The sequence below is a fragment of the Oncorhynchus masou genome, chromosome 30, assembly GCF_036934945.1.
Source record: "Oncorhynchus masou masou isolate Uvic2021 chromosome 30, UVic_Omas_1.1, whole genome shotgun sequence".
Classification (NCBI taxonomy): Eukaryota; Metazoa; Chordata; class Actinopteri; order Salmoniformes; family Salmonidae; genus Oncorhynchus; species Oncorhynchus masou.
In genome coordinates this window covers 60637865-60656191 of record NC_088241.1, presented here as the reverse complement: position 1 = coordinate 60656191, position 18327 = coordinate 60637865, and the positions used below count along the sequence as shown (strand labels likewise).

The following is an 18327-nucleotide window of genomic DNA, read 5'->3' as shown; positions in this document are numbered from 1 at the left end:
TTGAGAATAGTGACTAGAATGTTAACTAATCCCTCATAGAAATAGCTCAACTCAATTACAAAGAGGTTAATATGTAACTACATTACGTGTTAAAGAGCTGACGACAGAGCTAATTAGCACTGACTCATTGATCTGTCGTTAGGGTAACTATCCTCAGATCAGATGGGAGGATAGGGGTGGGGGGGCAGTGAGTTGGGGGTTCGCACTTAGCTGTAAGACAGCTGTAAATCCCAACTCTCTCATCCGGAGGGGGCCTTTCGCATACATGGAAATGTCCCTGGAAACAAAAAGCCCATCAGCCCAAAGACTTTCAAGAAAATAAAAAGGTAGTTTGATTTGCCCCGCGTCATTAAATCAATGTACAGCAGAGTTGCATGTCATAAACACACTCGGTCTGAAGTATGTTCAAACAAGAGGGAGGAGAAGGGAAGAGAGGAGAGCGAGAAGGAATCGTCTGCTAATTGCATGAGTCGTGTGAGTCACAGAGGATGACAGCTTACTGTGAGGCGGAGTGTGTTCCAAGAGGCTGTCTAGGTGCATGGCCGACCTCGTGTGAGTGTGTGTTTGTGTGGTTCACCTTCACTAACATTTGGTTTAGACCTGTGTTACTGTCATAATGAGGGTCAGTGTGCATGTGAAACCACTGGATTCAAGATTCAATTCTTCATGTATGTAATCTGTGAATCATTTGAAAAGATGAAGTGTGTTTGCACCCCGGTGTGTCCATAGAAAGTGTATCTAAAATAGATAGCATACACTTTTTTCAGTGTATGCTAATGTTGCTCAGGTCTTCAACGCTCATTGCTGAATAATAGGGAGGCTCTGCAGGATAACAGAAAGTGCTTCAGGAAGGCATGCCATCTGGGCAGTCACCATCTTGAATCCATCTGAAGAGTTTTGAATAATGGTCCACTCTGTTTACTGAAGATTCTATGTTTTGTCTTTTTTGCAGGTTCAACATGGGAGAAGTCGGTGCGACAGCTGGGCTTGGAAAGGTAAGAGACCAATGCTTTCACATTTAATCAAACTAGTATACTAGTGCATATTGCACAGTTTAATTTGTATACAGTGCATTCGGAAAGTATTGAGATCCCTTGACCCTAACCCTTTATCCTAACTCCTAACCTTAAACCCTGCGCCTAGCCTAGCTAACGTTATCCAGCTAGCTATCATTAGCCACAACAAATTAGAATTTGTAATATATCATACATTTTGCTAATTTGCAATACACTGTATATATATATTCACGGCGCAGGGGTCTAAGGCACTGCATCTCAGTGTCTACAGACACCCTGGTTCAATTTCATGATTGGGAGTCCCATAGGGCGGCGCACAATTGGCCCAGCGTCGTCCGGGTTTGGCCGGTGTTGGCCATCAATGTTAATAAGAATTTGTTCTTAACTGACTTGTCTAGTTTAATATGTATTTTTTTGTTTTTGTGTGGGTAAGGGGTGAGTATCCTCCCACCCCTTACATAGGACAAGAAAGTTGACTTATTCTAATGTACATCACAACTATGCATTCTAAGGCATAGTGTCATAGTACTGAAGATTTTCAATTGAACTGAACTGAATGATTACGTTTAAGTTTACATGCAAATACACAAGTTCAAAAACAGTGGCTGAACACAAACAGTCCAGGGTCAATTCTCATCACTCTGGTTGGGCTTAATCGCAGCACACAGACGAGTGTGTTTTCCCAAGTGAGTCATCCATAGCCCTGCTGCTCAGCAATGGTTCTGTCAGGAGCGTGACTTTAGCTATGTTTCCATTCACTTTTTTCCAGAGATTTTTTGTTGACAATTAGAAAGTGTGCATTGAAAATAGATGCAACAATTGCCAGCTATGGTGGGTTTTCAGTGGATCGCTAAAAACAACTGGACGTAATGACGTCACACAAACATGTGACGTTTGTCTGTTTCACATCTCAGGTCGCCCGCAAAAGCCACTGTCTTGATACACCATATATACAAAAGTATGTGGACACCTCTTAAAATTAGTGGATTCTGCTATTTCAGCCAAAACCATTGCTGACAGGTGTATAAAATAGAGCACACAGCCATCAAATCTCAATAGACTAACAGTGTAGCCTAGTGGTTAGAGCATTGGACTAGTAACCAAAAGGTTACAAGATCGAATCCTTGAGCTGACAAGGTAAAAATCTGTTGTTCTGCCTCTGAACAAGGCAGTTAACCCACTGTTCCTAGGCCGTCATTGAAAATAAGAATGTGTTCTTAACTTAACTTAATTGCCTAGTTAAATAAAGATAAAAATATATATGTTTAAAAAAAAATCAGTTAGTCAAATTTCTACCCTGCTAGACCTTCTGTAATTGGTCAACTGTAACTGCTGTTACTGTGAAGTGGAAAAGTCTAGGAGCAACAACGGCTCAGGAAGTGTTTGGCCGCATAAGCTCACAGAATGCGACCCGCCGAGTGCTAAATCATGTAGCTCGTAAACATCATCTGTCCTCGGTTGCAACACTCACTATCGAGTTCCAAACTGTCTCTGGAAGCAACGTCAGCACAAGAACTGTTTGTTGGGAGCTTCATAAAATGGGTTTCCATGGCCGAGCAGCCTCACACAAGCCTAAGATCACCATGCGCAATGCCAAGCATCGATTGAAGTGGTGTAAAGCTTGGACTCTGGAGCAGTAGAAATGCGTGGAAATGCGTTCCTTGGAGTGATGAATCACACTTCACCATCTGGCAGTCTGACGAATTAATCTGTGTTTGTCAGATGCCAGGAGAACGCTACATGCCTGAATGTATAATGCCTACTGTAAAGTTTGATGAAGGAGGAATAATGGTTTGGGGCTGTTTTTCATGGTTCAGGCTAGGCCCCTTAGTTCCAATGAAGGGAAATCGTAACGCTACGGCATACAATGACATTCTAGACGGTTCTGCGTTTCCAACTTTGTGGCAACAATTTGGGGAACGCCCTTACCTGATTTAGCATGACAATGCCCCCGGTGTGGAAGAACTTGTCTGGCCTGCACAGACCCCTGACCTCAACTACATCGAACACCTTTGGGATGACTTGGAACGCTGACTGTGAGCCAGGCCTAATCGCCCAACATCAGTGCCCGACCTGAATGGAAGCAAGTCCCCACAGCAATGTTCCAACATTTAGTGGAAAGCCTTCGCAGAAGAGCAAAGGCTGTTATAGCCCTAAGGAAAGACCAATTCCATATGAATGCCCATGATTTTGGAATGAGATGTTCGATGAGCAGGTGTCCACATACTTTTGGTCATGTAGTGTATTTCAATGGGTTTATATGATTCATTGAAATGACCATTTAACAGCAGGAAAAAAATCCCAGACTTTACCTTTAATGTGGATTTGTGATGCTGCTTTCTGTGAACATGGACAGATACATTTTGACCGACATAACATCAACAGACAGACATAGGGACCACAACAGAGAGACGTATTGTGACCACAGCATCTGCCATTCTCCCAAATATAATATATAAAAAAAATCTAAATGTCAAATATAATCCCATGTTTAAATACGACCATCCAAACAAAGCATTGACAGATGTCAGACCATTTTCTCCCTTCCAGGCACATTATGGTTAGAAAACAGACGTCTCATTCACTACGAGGGTTAAGTCATGATTACACACTGTCCACGGCTTTATTGGTGCATTCGTATGCTTGAAAGCGAGATATGTGCCTCGTCCCAAGCTGTGTTTAGATGGAACGGCCAGCAGTAAAATAATAGACTCAGCCAAAAGCAGAGGTTTGGTGTTTTCTCAAGTCTGCACCCAAACTACATTGTGTCATGACGATTGTAGTGGGCGTTTATTTTTCCCAGCATCGGCTGTTATTATGGTTGGTGCGGCCGCCGGGTTCACAGACATTACGATTGTTTAACTGTCGCTCATATCCTTATGCCACATGTGGTGTAAAAATAGTAAATCGTCCCAGTCTTCCGCGCTGTGCCGCTAGGCTAATTAGCACGACCATTACAGGGTTTCCAAGGTGATCCGTAGCCACAGGTGCTGTGATGTCACCTGCCCAGTATTGAAAGTGTTACTGCTCACTTGGTTAAAGCAACAGCCGAAGGGGCAAGGGCCAACCTTAATGTTTAGAGTCATATTGCCGCCATCAGGGAAGCTACTGGCATTCCTCAGGGGATAATTATTATTTTGTCTGGTGGGGGGGGGGGCAGCCTGCCTGTCTGTCTGTCTGGGAAATTAGCAGGACTGAAACTTGATTACCTCTGTTGACATATGGGCTTAGCCTAATGGCCCTGTTGATATCTTTTCACACACTCTATAACAGGTGTGTCAAACATAAGGTCCGTGAGGATGTCTAATCTGGCCCGTGGGGGCTTTGAGTTGAAACATTTATTTGTACTTATTTATTGTATTTCTTTGGTGGTGGGAGCAAAGTCAATAGCGAAGTCAATATGCTTTAAACTGTGTAGAAATTATAATAGACCTACTACATTCATACAGTTTCTTGATCGTTTCCAGCTAATCTCAGAAATTAAAGATAGAGAGTCGGGGAGCGTTGGAAATTCCAAAAATTATGGATAAAGGAATTAGGTTTTAAACATTTTGACGCCGTGGAAATACAATCAATTTTCAGCTCCGGCCCTCCAGACCTTGTTGAAAACCATATGTGGCCCCTGGGGCAAAGTGAGTTTGACATCCCTGCTCTATAGAATTCCTATACGGATATTTGCAACCTGCGATGCCACACTGTAAACAAAATGATGACAGGTGTGAGAGACTGTCACGTCTAATCAAGGTGGGTGGAATCAGGCGCAGAGAGCAGATAGCGATATAAAGTTGTATTCTCCGGTGAACAAAATAAACACGGTCAACCCAAACACACACAGGGGGAAATTATCCAACACAGGATAACAGACTAACCGGAGAATAAGAAACACAAAATACCGACAGACAAAATGAATGACAAAATAAACAATCCCGCACAAAGCAAGGGCGGGACAACCTACATTAAATACAGACACTAATTAACTAAACAACACACAGGTGAAACCAATCAGACAAAACCAACAGATACACGAAAAAGGGATCGGTAGTGGCTAATAGGACGGTGACGACGACCGCCGAGCACCACCCGAACGGGCAGGAGAGCCAACCTCGGCGGAAGTCGTGACAGAGACAAAAACTAGAGAAATTAAAGGCGATGATAGACATTAGAACACGTCATTCGATCATTTCTGTTATGTCAGCATGCGGTCCCTCAGGTGTCTGCTGCTGCTGCTACGGCACCTCTCCTCCTATTGCATTGTGTGAGTCTGGGAGGCAGGTGAGTGACGCTGATGAATGTGTACCAGACAGGAACCTGTGGAGCTCACTGAGTGATTGGAGTGGCCTGGCCTTAGAATGAAGCTCCGGGTTTCACATTACTGTACATACAACACTGGAAAGCAAGACTGAGAGCGACTGTACCAAGGGAGGACTATTACGGGCAAAAGAGGCTTCAAAGGAATATGACAATTTGTTTTATATTGGGAAACCACAATGTCTATGTTATTGTGATGAAAGGTAGTTAGTCACAATCTCAGATGTACATTTCTACATTTCTCTTAACAAATCACTGGTCACTGGCCCTCATTGACTATTAGTTTGACCTATTATTTTACGGTGAAGAAGTATGTGTCATCTACAGTACTTTTCTTTTCAACAGCCTCCCCTTCTGATGTTGTGTCTCAGTCAGACACCTGTAATTTAACCTGGCTGGCTGGGAAGAGGCTGTGTGCGTGCGCGTGTGTGTGTGCGTGCGCGTGTGTCTGGCGTGCGTCTGCGTCTCCTGTTTGTAACTGGCTGGAGGTTACAGCTAAGCAGAAGCAGTAGCAGTTGACGTAATATGACTGACTGTCTGTCTGTGCTGTGTTATAATCTCCATATGTTAGTATTAGGCAGACAGTCACTGAACCAGACTATGAAGGCTCTCTATCATCCACATTTCTAGCTTTAAATCCAGAACAACCTTTCCTATCAAATTTAAAACCTCAACTGTAAGTTAGACTTTGATATATTTACTGTAGCACACATGTGCTGTTGTGTTCCCCTCAGTAGAGTAAAATGAATTGGCTTGGAATTTGGAAGCCTTTGTTGTAAGAGCTGGGTCATCTTGACCGATGGTCAGAAAAGACTTGGCCACTACCATCCAAGTGATTGTTCTTGAGGGAATTACCCCTGCCCTCGACTTGCAATTAAAACTGATAAATTCATATCTTACACTGCTCACTTCTAAAGTGGATACCTACTCCACTGAAGTGTAAAGTTTGGAGACAGCGGCCGATGTGACAGATGGGCGTGGAATCAGCCCGGACTAAAGCTAGAAGGGGAAATCAATCTCCTAAAAAAGATAATAGAATCACTCGAAAATGATTCAGAATACAACACATAGGTTTTCCACGGCCAAGGAGGCTCAAGGCTTCTTGGAGAAGCACATCAAGCCCAACACACAAGGGGAGGAACCGACAGATCTAGGCTAACCCCAATTTGACTGGCTCAATATTATGCTATCCACGCACAATCAGTCATGCAATTTTGCCTATGGCTGTGATGCTGCTCTCAGCATAAGTCAATGATGAGGAAACCCCCTCAATTGAGTAAAATGAACACTATTATTATTATTATTAATGCTGAACATTGGACTTCATTATAATTATATTGCCTATGGTACAGGACATTTAGACAACGATGGCTCCACTGCAATTAATGAACAATGCTTCCTTGTGGGGCTACAGCACATTGAATCCCTATGGGTTATATTGTTTAGGCTAGATCATTAGGCTATAACTAGGACTGCAAATGGCTCTGATATATGAGTAATATTACTACACAGATCATACATGTAACATTAGCTAGCGAGCCAGACAACTAACATTAGCTAGTTACAGTAGCTAACAGTACGCTTTAACATGATTTAAAACGACTTTCTGACAAAATTAGAAACGTATACTATCTGAAAATGTAGCTGCAGTAGCTAGACTCTCTTACCCGAATACATGGATGAATGATTCTCCTTATCTGTCACGGTTGCCATGGTTGTCCTTAGTTTGAAGATGTAATCCGGAGACAGGTGTGTTCTCTTTTTGACTCCCTCCGCATATTTGCAGTCAAACACCTGAATTTTTGCCATCTCACTAGCTTTCATACTCTACTTCCACCTTGCATTCCACCGATTTCAAAACTCGCTCCTCCAGAAAGTGGAGAGCAGTAGCAACACTTTTGCAGTTCTTCATGATATCTTTCAAAAAAGCCGTGTTAGAAAGCATTACCTACACATACTGAGCAGCTCATGTTATAGACAGACGCGTGCTACATGACAGACAAATCCGAACTCATCTCTTGGCATATCCATTATCTCAGCCAATAAAGCCTAGCGGAAAGGTTCTTAGCTTTCTCTGTGGCTAAACCAACTAGGCTCATAATTGAACAATTGTATTTTTATTTACAGATGACATACAAGTTTGTTATTAAGGCACATGAACGTTCACATGTTCCAGAAGGCATTTCTGACCCCCCCAAAAAGAAAACTTTGAAATGCTTCTCCTGTGATGTGGTGACGCGCAACATTTGCTTAGTTTCCTGAAACGAGTCACATATACCAATGCTCCAAGAAACACACCTGTTCCAAAAGGACTCGGAATAGAATAGAGAACCAATTGGACAAAATGGCAGCTTTTTTATTAGCCCCATGCAAAAATGAAGGTGTAACCATACTGTAAGAAACTCAAAATTACGATCATGGGTAAAGGTGAAGACCAAGAAGGTAGAATTACTTTTCTTAAATGTATACGCTCCAAATTCTTATGATCCTACATTTTATTGTTGGGATTAACTGAATTTTGTCTGGTTATTGGGACAGACAGGAATTCCATTTTGGACATTTAATAAGACCAACTACAATCCACACACAACCAAGACTCTCCAGCATGTACGTTGTGTTTACAACCTCATTGATGTCTAGCGAGTACACAATTCTAAAGTAAAATAGTATATTTTCTACTCAAATTAGATTCTCATGAATCGATTTCATACCATTATCTACTATATTAAACTATATTAAAATATATCTCTATTTTGTTTAATTAAAAAAATAGAAATTTGACAAATGAGCTTGTCTGACCACCAGACTTACTACTGCCAACTTCATATTTCAGAATCTCCTAAAAGAGCCACAAGATGGCATTTCAGTGTTTCATTATTACAAAATCCTACATTGTTTGAAATTTAACTAAAATAATTTATAATGATCAATAAAAATGTAGTCGATGGGATGCCACCAAAGATTTTATAAAAAATAATGCAACTGCATTTGCATCTGGGTTGAATAAATCACAATTAAAGAAGACATCTGATTTTGAAATGTTGTTAACTGTTAGAGCGTTCTCAACAATCACTCTTTTTAGACCAGGTAGCTATTACTCTTTCCAGAGTCAAAACATAACTTAATTTATTGATAAGACAGAGAGCAGAATTTGCCATCCATCAAGTAAGATTCAACAATTACTTCCACGGTAATCGTCCCAGTCATTTACTAGCCAACAACCTACGCAGTAATGATCATTTAGCTATCCCTCTTCTATAAAGAACCGTACACCTCTGATTGTAAATCCACACCAAGCCAGACCAAGTACTTTCAAAAATAATCAAGAACCACTCTTCCTTCAACAGAGGAAGCCACCTTTCTGGGAGCCCAAAACTCTCTCAATGAACTTAAAATGGCATTGGATAGCATAAATAAAGGGCATTGGATAGCATGATAAAGGGCATTGGATAGCATAAATAAAGGGCATTGGATAGCATGAATAAAGGGCATTGGATAGCATAAATAAAGGGCATTGGATAGCATGAATAAAGGGCATTGGATAGCATGAATAAAGGGCATTGGATAGCATAAATAAAGGGCATTGGATAGCATGAATAAAGGGCATTGGATAGCATGAATAAAGGGCATTGGATAGCATGAATAAAGGGCATTGGATAGCATGATAAAGGGCATTGGATAGCATGAATAAAGGGCATTGGATAGCATGAATAAAGGGCATTGGATAGCATAAATAAAGGGCATTGGATAGCATAAATAAAGGGCATTGGATAGCATGAATAAAGGGCATTGGATAGCATAATAAAGGGCATTGATAGCATAAATAAAGGGCATTGGATAGCATAAATAAAGGGCATTGGATAGCATAAATAAAGGCATTGATAGCATAAATAAAGGGCATTTGATAGCATAAATAAAGGGCATTGGATAGCATAAATAAAGGGCATTGGATAGCATAAATAAAGGGCATTGGATAGCATAAATAAAGGGCATTGGATAGCATAAATAAAGGGCATTGGATAGCATAAATAAAGGGCATTGGATAGCATAAATAAAGGGCATTGGATAGCATGAATAAAGGGCATTGATAGCATAAATAAAGGGCATTGGATAGCATAAATAAAGGGCATTGGATAGCATAAATAAAGGGCATTGGATAGCATAAATAAAGGGCATTGGATAGCATAAATAAAGGGCATTGGATAGCATAAATAAAGGGCATTGGATAGCATAAATAAAGGGCATTGGATAGCATGAATAAAGGACATTGGATAGCATGATAAAGGGCATTGGATAGCATGATAAAGGGCATTGGATAGCATGAATAAAGGGCATTGGATAGCATAAATAAAGGGCATTGGATAGCATAAATAAAGGGCATCGGATAGCATGGATAGAGGGCATTGGATAGCATAAATAAAGGGCATTGGATAGCATGAATAAAGGGCATTGGATAGCATAAATAAAGGGCATTGGATAGCATAAATAAAGGGCATTGGATAAATAAAGGCATTGGAAATAAATAAAGGCATTGGATAGCATGAATAAAGGGCATTGGATAGCATAAATAAAGGGATAGCATAAATAATAGCATAAATAAAGGGCATTGGATAGCATAAATAAAGGGCATTGGATAGCATGAATAAAGGGCATTGGATAGCATAAATAAAGGGCATTGATAGCATAAATAAAGGGCATTGGATAGCATAAATAAAGGGCATTGGATAGCATGAATAAAGGGCATTGGATAGCATAAATAAAGGGCATTGGATAGCATGAATAAAGGGCATTGGATAGCATAAATAAAGGGCATTGGATAGCATAAATAAAGGGCATTGGATAGCATAAATAAAGGGCATTGGATAGCATAAATAAAGGGCATTGGATAGCATGAATAACGGGCATTGGATAGCATGAATAAAGGGCATTGGATAGCATAAATAAAGGGCATTGAATAGCATGAATAAAGGGCATTGGATAGCATAAATAAAGGGCATTGGATAGCATAATTGGATATAAATAAAGGGCATTGGATAGCATAAATCACGGGCATTGGATAGCATGAATAAAGGGCATTGGATAGCATGAATAAAGGGCATTGGATAGCATGAATAAAGGGCATTGGATAGCATAAATAAAGGGCATTGGATAGCATAAATAAAGGGCATTGGATAGCATAAATAAAGGGCATTGGATAGCATGAATAAAGGGCATTGAATAGCATAAATAAAGGGCATTGGATAGCATAAATAAAGGGCATTGGATAGCATAAATAACGGGCATTGGATAGCATGAATAAAGGGCATTGGATAGCATAAATAAAGGGCATTGGATAGCATAAATAAAGGGCATTGGATAGCATAAATAAAGGGCATTGGATAGCATAAATAAAGGGCATTGGATAGCATAAATAAAGGGCATTGAATAGCATAAATAAAGGGCATTGGATAGCATAAATAAAGGGCATTGGATAGCATAAATAAAGGGCATTGGATAGCATAAATAAAGGGCATTGAATAGCATAAATAAAGGGCATTGGATAGCATAAATAACGGGCATTGGATAGCATGAATAAAGGGCATTGGATAGCATGAATAAAGGGCATTGGATAGCATGAATAAAGGGCATTGGATAGCATAAATAAAGGGCATTGGATAGCATAAATAAAGGGCATTGGATAGCATGAATAAAGGGCATTGATAGCATAAATAAAGGGCATTGGATAGCATGAATAAAGGGCATTGGATAGCATAAATAAAGGGCATTGGATAGCATGAATAAAGGGCATTGGATAGCATAAATAAAGGGCATTGGATAGCATAAATAAAGGGCATTGGATAGCATGAATAAAGGGCATTGGATAGCATGAATAAAGGGCATTGGATAGCATGAATAAAGGGCATTGGATAGCATAAATAAAGGGCATTGGATAGCATAAATAACGGGCATCGGATAGCATGAATAAAGGGCATTGGATAGCATAAATAAAGGGCATTGGATAGCATAAATAAAGGGCATTGGATAGCATAAATAACGGGCATCGGATAGCATGAATAAAGGGCATTGATAGCATAAATAAAGGGCATTGGATAGCATAAATAAAGGGCATTGGATAGCATAAATAAAGGGCATTGGATAGCATAAATAAAGGGCATTGGATAGCATAAATAAAGGGCATTGGATAGCATAAATAAAGGGCATTGGATAGCATGAATAAAGGGCATTGGATAGCATGAATAAAGGGCATTGGATAGCATTAAAGGGCATTGATAGCATAAATAAAGGGCATTAGATAGCATAAATAAAGGCATTGGATAGCATGAATAAAGGGCATTGGATAGCATGAATAAAGGGCATTGGATAGCATGATAAAGGGCATTGATAGCATAAATAAAGGGCATTGGATAGCATAAATAAAGGGCATTGGATAGCATAAATAAAGGGCATTGGATAGCATAAATAAAGGGCATTGGATAGCATAAATAAAGGGCATTGGATAGCATAAATAAAGGGCATTGGATAGCATAAATAAAGGGCATTGGATAGCATAAATAAAGGGCATTGGATAGCATAAATAAAGGGCATTGGATAGCATAAATAAAGGGCATTGGATAGCATAAATAAAGGGCATTGGATAGCATAAATAAAGGGCATTGGATAGCATAAATAAAGGGCATTGGATAGCATAAATAAAGGGCATTGGATAGCATAAATAAAGGGCATTGGATAGCATGAATAAAGGGCATTGGATAGCATGATAAAGGGCATTGGATAGCATAAATAAAGGGCATTGGATAGCATAAATAAAGGGCATTGGATAGCATAAATAAAGGGCATTGGATAGCATGAATAAAGGGCATTGGATAGCATGAATAAAGGGCATTGGATAGCATAAATAAAGGGCATTGGATAGCATAAATAAAGGGCATTGGATAGCATAAATAAAGGGCATTGGATAGCATAAATAAAGGGCATTGGATAGCATAAATAAAGGGCATTGGATAGCATGAATAAAGGGCATTGGATAGCATAAATAAAGGGCATTGATAGCATAAATAAAGGGCATTGGATAGCATGAATAAAGGGCATTGGATAGCATAAATAAAGGGCATTGGATAGCATAAATAAAGGGCATTGGATAGCATGAATAAAGGGCATTGGATAGCATGAATAAAGGGCATTGGATAGCATGAATAAAGGGGCATTGGATAGCATAAATAAAGGGCATTGGATAGCATAAATAAAGGGCATTGGATAGCATGAATAAAGGGCATTGGATAGCATAAATAAAGGGCATTGGATAGCATAAATAAAGGGCATTGGATAGCATAAATAAAGGGCATTGGATAGCATAAATAAAGGGCATTGGATAGCATAAATAAAGGGCATTGGATAGCATAAATAAAGGGCATTGGATAGCATGAATAAAGGGCATTGGATAGCATGAATAAAGGGCATTGGATAGCATAAATAAAGGGCATTGGATAGCATAAATAAAGGGCATTGGATAGCATAAATAAAGGGCATTGGATAGCATGAATAAAGGGCATTGGATAGCATGAATAAAGGGCATTGGATAGCATAAATAAAGGGCATTGGATAGCATAAATAAAGGGCATTGATAGCATAAATAAAGGGCATTGGATAGCATAAATAAAGGGCATTGATAGCATAAATAAATAAAGGGCATTGATAGCATAAATAAAGGGCATTGGATAAAAGGGCATTGGATAGCATAAATAAAGGGCATTGATAGCATAAATAAAGGGCATTGGATAGCATGAATAAAGGGCATTGGATAGCATAAATAAAGGGCATTGGATAGCATAAATAAAGGGCATTGGATAGCATAAATAAAGGGCATTGGATAGCATAAATAAAGGGCATTGGATAGCATGAATAAAGGGCATTGGATAGCATAAATAAAGGGCATTGATAGCATAAATAAAGGGCATTGGATAGCATTGAAATAAATAAAGGGCATTGGATAGCATAAATAAAGGGCATTGGATAGGTTATTGGATAGCATAAATAAAGGGCATTGGATAGCATAAATAAAGGGCATTGGATAGCATAAATAAAGGGCATTGGATAGCATAAATAAAGGGCATTGGATAGCATGAATAAAGGGCATTGGATAGCATGAATAAAGGGCATTGGATATAAATAAAGCATGAATAAAGGGCATTGGATAGCATCAATAAAGGGCATTGGATAGCATAAATAAAGGGCATTGGATAGCATAAATAAAGGGCATTGGATAGCATAAATAAAGGGCATTGGATAGCATAAATAAAGGGCATTGGATAGCATAAATAAAGGGCATTGGATAGCATGAATAAAGGGCATTGGATAGCATAAATAAAGGGCATTGGATAGCATAAATAAAGGGCATTGGATAGCATGAATAAAGGGCATTGATAGCATAAATAAAGGGCATTGGATAGCATGAATAAAGGGCATTGGATAGCATGAATAAAGGGCATTGGATAGCATGAATAAAGGGCATTGATAGCATGAATAAAGGGCATTGGATAGCATGAATAAAGGGCATTGATAGCATGAATAAAGGGCATTGGATAGCATAATAAAGGGCATTGGATAGCATGAATAAAGGGCATTGATAGCATGAATAAAGGGCATTGATAGCATGATAGCATTGAATAATAAAGGGCATTGGATAGCATGACATAAAGGGCATTGGATAGCATAATAAAGGGCATTGGATAGCATAATAAAGGGCATTGGATAGCATGAATAAATAAAGGGCATTGGATAGCATACATAAAGGGCATTGGATAGCATAAATAAAGGGCATTGGATAGCATACATAAAGGGCATTGGATAGCATAAATAAAGGGCATTGGATAGCATACATAAAGGGCATTGGATAGCATAAATAAAGGGCATTGGATAGCATGAATAAAGGGCATTGGATAGCATAAATAAAGGGCATTGGATAGCATGAATAAAGGGCATTGGATAGCATAAATAAAGGGCATTGGATAGCATGAATAAAGGGCATTGGATAGCATAAATAAAGGGCATTGGATAGCATGAATAAAGGGCATTGATAGCATAAATAAAGGGCATTGGATAGCATGAATAAAGGGCATTGGATAGCATAAATAAAGGGCATTGGATAGCATAAATAAAGGGCATTGGATAGCATACATAAAGGGCATTGGATAGCATAAATAAAGGGCATTGGATAACATGAATAAAGGGCATTGGATAGCATAAATAAAGGGCATTGGATAGCATGAATAAAGGGCATTGGATAGCATAAATAAAGGGCATTGGATAGCATGAATAAAGGGCATTGGATAGCATAAATAAAGGGCATTGGATAGCATAAATAAAGGGCATTGGATAGCATGAATAAAGGGCATTGGATAGCATAAATAAAGGGCATTGGATAGCATGAATAAAGGGCATTGGATAGCATAAATAAAGGGCATTGGATAGCATGAATAAAGGGCATTGGATAGCATGAATAAAGGGCATTGGATAGCATAAATAAAGGGCATTGGATAGCATAAATAAAGGGCATTGGATAGCATAAATAAAGGGCATTGGATAGCATGAATAAAGGCTATGGGATGGTATTCCTCCTGAAGTCTATTTAAAATGTTGGAATCAATTTGGTCCGCTATTGCTCCATATGATTAATGCAGCCGTTTACAAAGGTTGATCTGTGAGAGATGTGAATACAGCCCTAATTTAGCTTTTATTAAAAGCTCAATTTCGCCTTTGCTCGTTTTATTATCCACAGAACCTCTGGCCAAGGAAATTCGTCAATCTTAGGAAATAACCCCAATTTCCCCAAAGTCTACTGATCACTTCATCTCATTTTACACAGACGATATTTCATTATTTTACTATCAAGACAATGTATCTCAATTGCTCCCAAACTAATTGAAGATCATAGATACATTCAGCTTCATCTCAAGCTATAAAATGTATCTAACTCAATCAGCCCTACATCTCTAATTATGGAATCCCAATTGTTTTCCATGTAAAAAATTTGGGAGAAGATATATTTCCTTCCTTAGTTAAAACCATTGCCTTCAGCTTTAACAGAATATTCAAATCAATTCCATCCGACCTCAGAAGATGGAATAATGTCTCAGTTGCTTTAACCAGAAGAATATCTGTTGTCAAAATGAACATATTGCCTCGGCTGAATTTCTGTAGTTCAATGCTTCCCATGGCTCCACCTTCTGGCTTCTGGGTTCAAATTGATAGTGCGGTTTTAAAATGTATATTGCAAGGTACACAATCCCGGATAAAATTAATACATTTACAAAGAGGGAAATAATGTAAGAGGACTATCCGTACCAAACTTTAAATTGGCACTAACATTTCATCCCATCCTGAATTGCTTCAGACATGATTCTTCCGCCCCCTGGCTGAGTATATAGAGAAATATGGTGTCTCCTATTGTTCGGGAAAAGGTGGTCTTCACTGATATATCCCTTAAACAATGTTATTGTAAAGTCTGCTTCCAACTCACACCCTCAAACACCTAGATCCCCTGAACGCAGCTCAATCTCCAGATCCCAATCACCTGAATTCTGATCACCTGTTCATACACCTGTATGTCATTATCACACACTATTTCGTTCAGTTCTTTGCACCCCGTCACTGTGAGGTATTGTTTGTTTTGTGACACATGGCTTTCAGAGCGCTGGTTTTCCCATGAGTTACTCCTCCCGTGTATGATAGTTTTTGCCTATTCTCTGCCTGTATACCTATTGCCTGATCTTCCAGACTATGTTACTAGCCTTTTCCCTGCCTGTACTGTTCCCCCTTTGGACCCCCAGTGTATGACCTTCTACCTTCCCCTGGACCCAGCTACCTGCCTCCTCCTGTATATGTCCTTCTGCCTGGACCCTGGACCCAGCTACCCGCCTCCTCCTGTGTATGACCTTCTGCCTGGACCCTGGACCCAGCTACCTGCCTCCTCCTGTGTATGACCTTCTACCTGGACCCTGGACCCAGCTACCTGCCTCCTCCTGTGTGACCTTCTGCCTGCCCCTGGACCCAGCTACCTGCCTCCTCCTGTGTATGACCTTCTGCCTGCCCCTGGACCCAGCTACCTGCCTCTTCCCGTGTATGACCTTCTGCCTCCCCTGGACCCAGCTACCTGCCTCCTCCTGTATGACCTTCTGCCTGCCCCTGGACCCAGCTACCTGCCTCCTCCTGTGTATGACCTTCTGCCTGCCCCTGGATCCAGCTACCTGCCTCCTCCTGTGCATGACCTTCTGCCTGCCCCTGGACCTAGCTACCTCCTCCTCCTGTGGACCCTTTGGACAGCTACCTAACCTTCTGCCTGCCCCTGGACACTTGCCTGCAACCCTGCCTCCTCCTGTGGTCCTTTGCAATAAACACTTGCTGCAACCCTGCGCTTGAAACCAGCTCTCTCTCCTATCGTGTTCATTACAGTAATATGGTGTCTCCTATTGCTTAGGAAGAGGTGGTCTTCCCTGATATATACCTTAAACAATATAAACTACGCTTACAGTGCCTTGCGAAAGTTTTCGGCCCCCTTGAACTTTGCAACCTTTTGCCACATTTCAGGCTTCAAACATAAAGATATAAAACTGTATTTTTTGTGAAGAATCAACAACAAGTGGGACACAATCATGAAGTGGAACGACATTTATTGGATATTTCAAACTTTTTTAACAAATCAAAAACTGAAAAATTGGGCGTGCAAAATTATTCAGCCCCCTTAAGTTAATACTTTGTAGCGCTACCTAAGTCGCTTGGGGTATGTCTCTATCAGTTTTGCACATCGAGAGACTGAAATTTTTTCCCATTCCTCCTTGCAATACAGCTCGAACTCAGTGAGGTTGGATGGAGAGCATTTGTGAACAGCAGTTTTCAGTTCTTTCCACAGATTCTCGATTGGATTCAGGTCTGGACTTTGACTTGGCCATTCTAACACCTGGATATGTTATTTTTGAACCATTCCATTGTAGATTTTGCTTTATGTTTTGGATCATTGTCTTGTTGGAAGACAAATCTCCGTCCCAGTCTCAGGTCTTTTGCAGACTCCATCAGGTTTTCTTCCAGAATGGTCCTGTATTTGGCTCCATCCATCTTCCCATCAATTTTAACCATCTTCCCTGTCCCTGCTGAAGAAAAGCAGGCCCAAACCATGATGCTGCCACCACCATGTTTGACAGTGGGGATGGTGTGTTCAGGGTGATGAGCTGTGTTGCTTTTACGCCAAACATAACGTTTTGTATGTCCTATTAATGCTCACACAAGTTCTATTTGGTGCAAAATTGAAAATAAGATGTAACTGGGAATGAAAATGGCATTTCCTACTCCAATATTTCAAAATAGTTCCTTGCGATCTGAAGGGTGGCCATTTGCAACCCTTACCGATATCATGGACAGTAATGGTTTGAGAACATTTCAAGATACATGCACATTACCAGGCAAATAATGTTTTCTGTTTTTACAACTTAGGTCATCTATGCTGGTCTGGAGTCCCTTGGGAAACCCAACTACCGAACCATCCAATGATGGGATTTATAAATGAATGATCTGGACTCCCTAAAGGACTGATCTCTATTTTATACAAATATCTTTTGGAAAGCTCATATTCTGAGCTAGCCATTAAAAAATGGTGGTTCACAGATGTAATTGAATATGAACAACCATTTTAATTGGAACAGAATATGGGAAAACTATGACCTTGGCATCCCATAATCCGAACCAGCAATTTATACATTTTAAGTTTGTTCACAGACTGTATTTAACACCAAGAATATGTTTTACAATGAAATTGGCCCCAACTGCCAACTGTTCATTGTGTCCAATAAAGCAGGTAGACACATCCCTTCATATGATGTGAGAGTGCCCTGCAGTTAAATGCCCCTGGGATAAAGTTAACCATTTGTTTTTGTAGTGTTTGAATTTAAATATCCAATGCTTTGCATCTGTTATGTTACTTACCGATGATAGCCCCTTGAATCTCTCAATCAAT

At 39.9% G+C, this 18327-nt stretch overlaps 1 protein-coding gene across 1 annotated transcript in view; it reads left to right on the top strand.

The window, feature by feature from the left end:
- Window positions 1-18327, top strand: part of LOC135521676 (piezo-type mechanosensitive ion channel component 2-like) — a 142245-nt gene that overhangs the window by 60572 nt on the left and 63346 nt on the right. The window contains exon 4 of the mRNA XM_064947354.1: window positions 953-995. Within this exon, the coding sequence (XP_064803426.1) occupies window positions 953-995 (43 nt within the window). The remainder of the gene's footprint in view (window positions 1-952; window positions 996-18327) is intronic.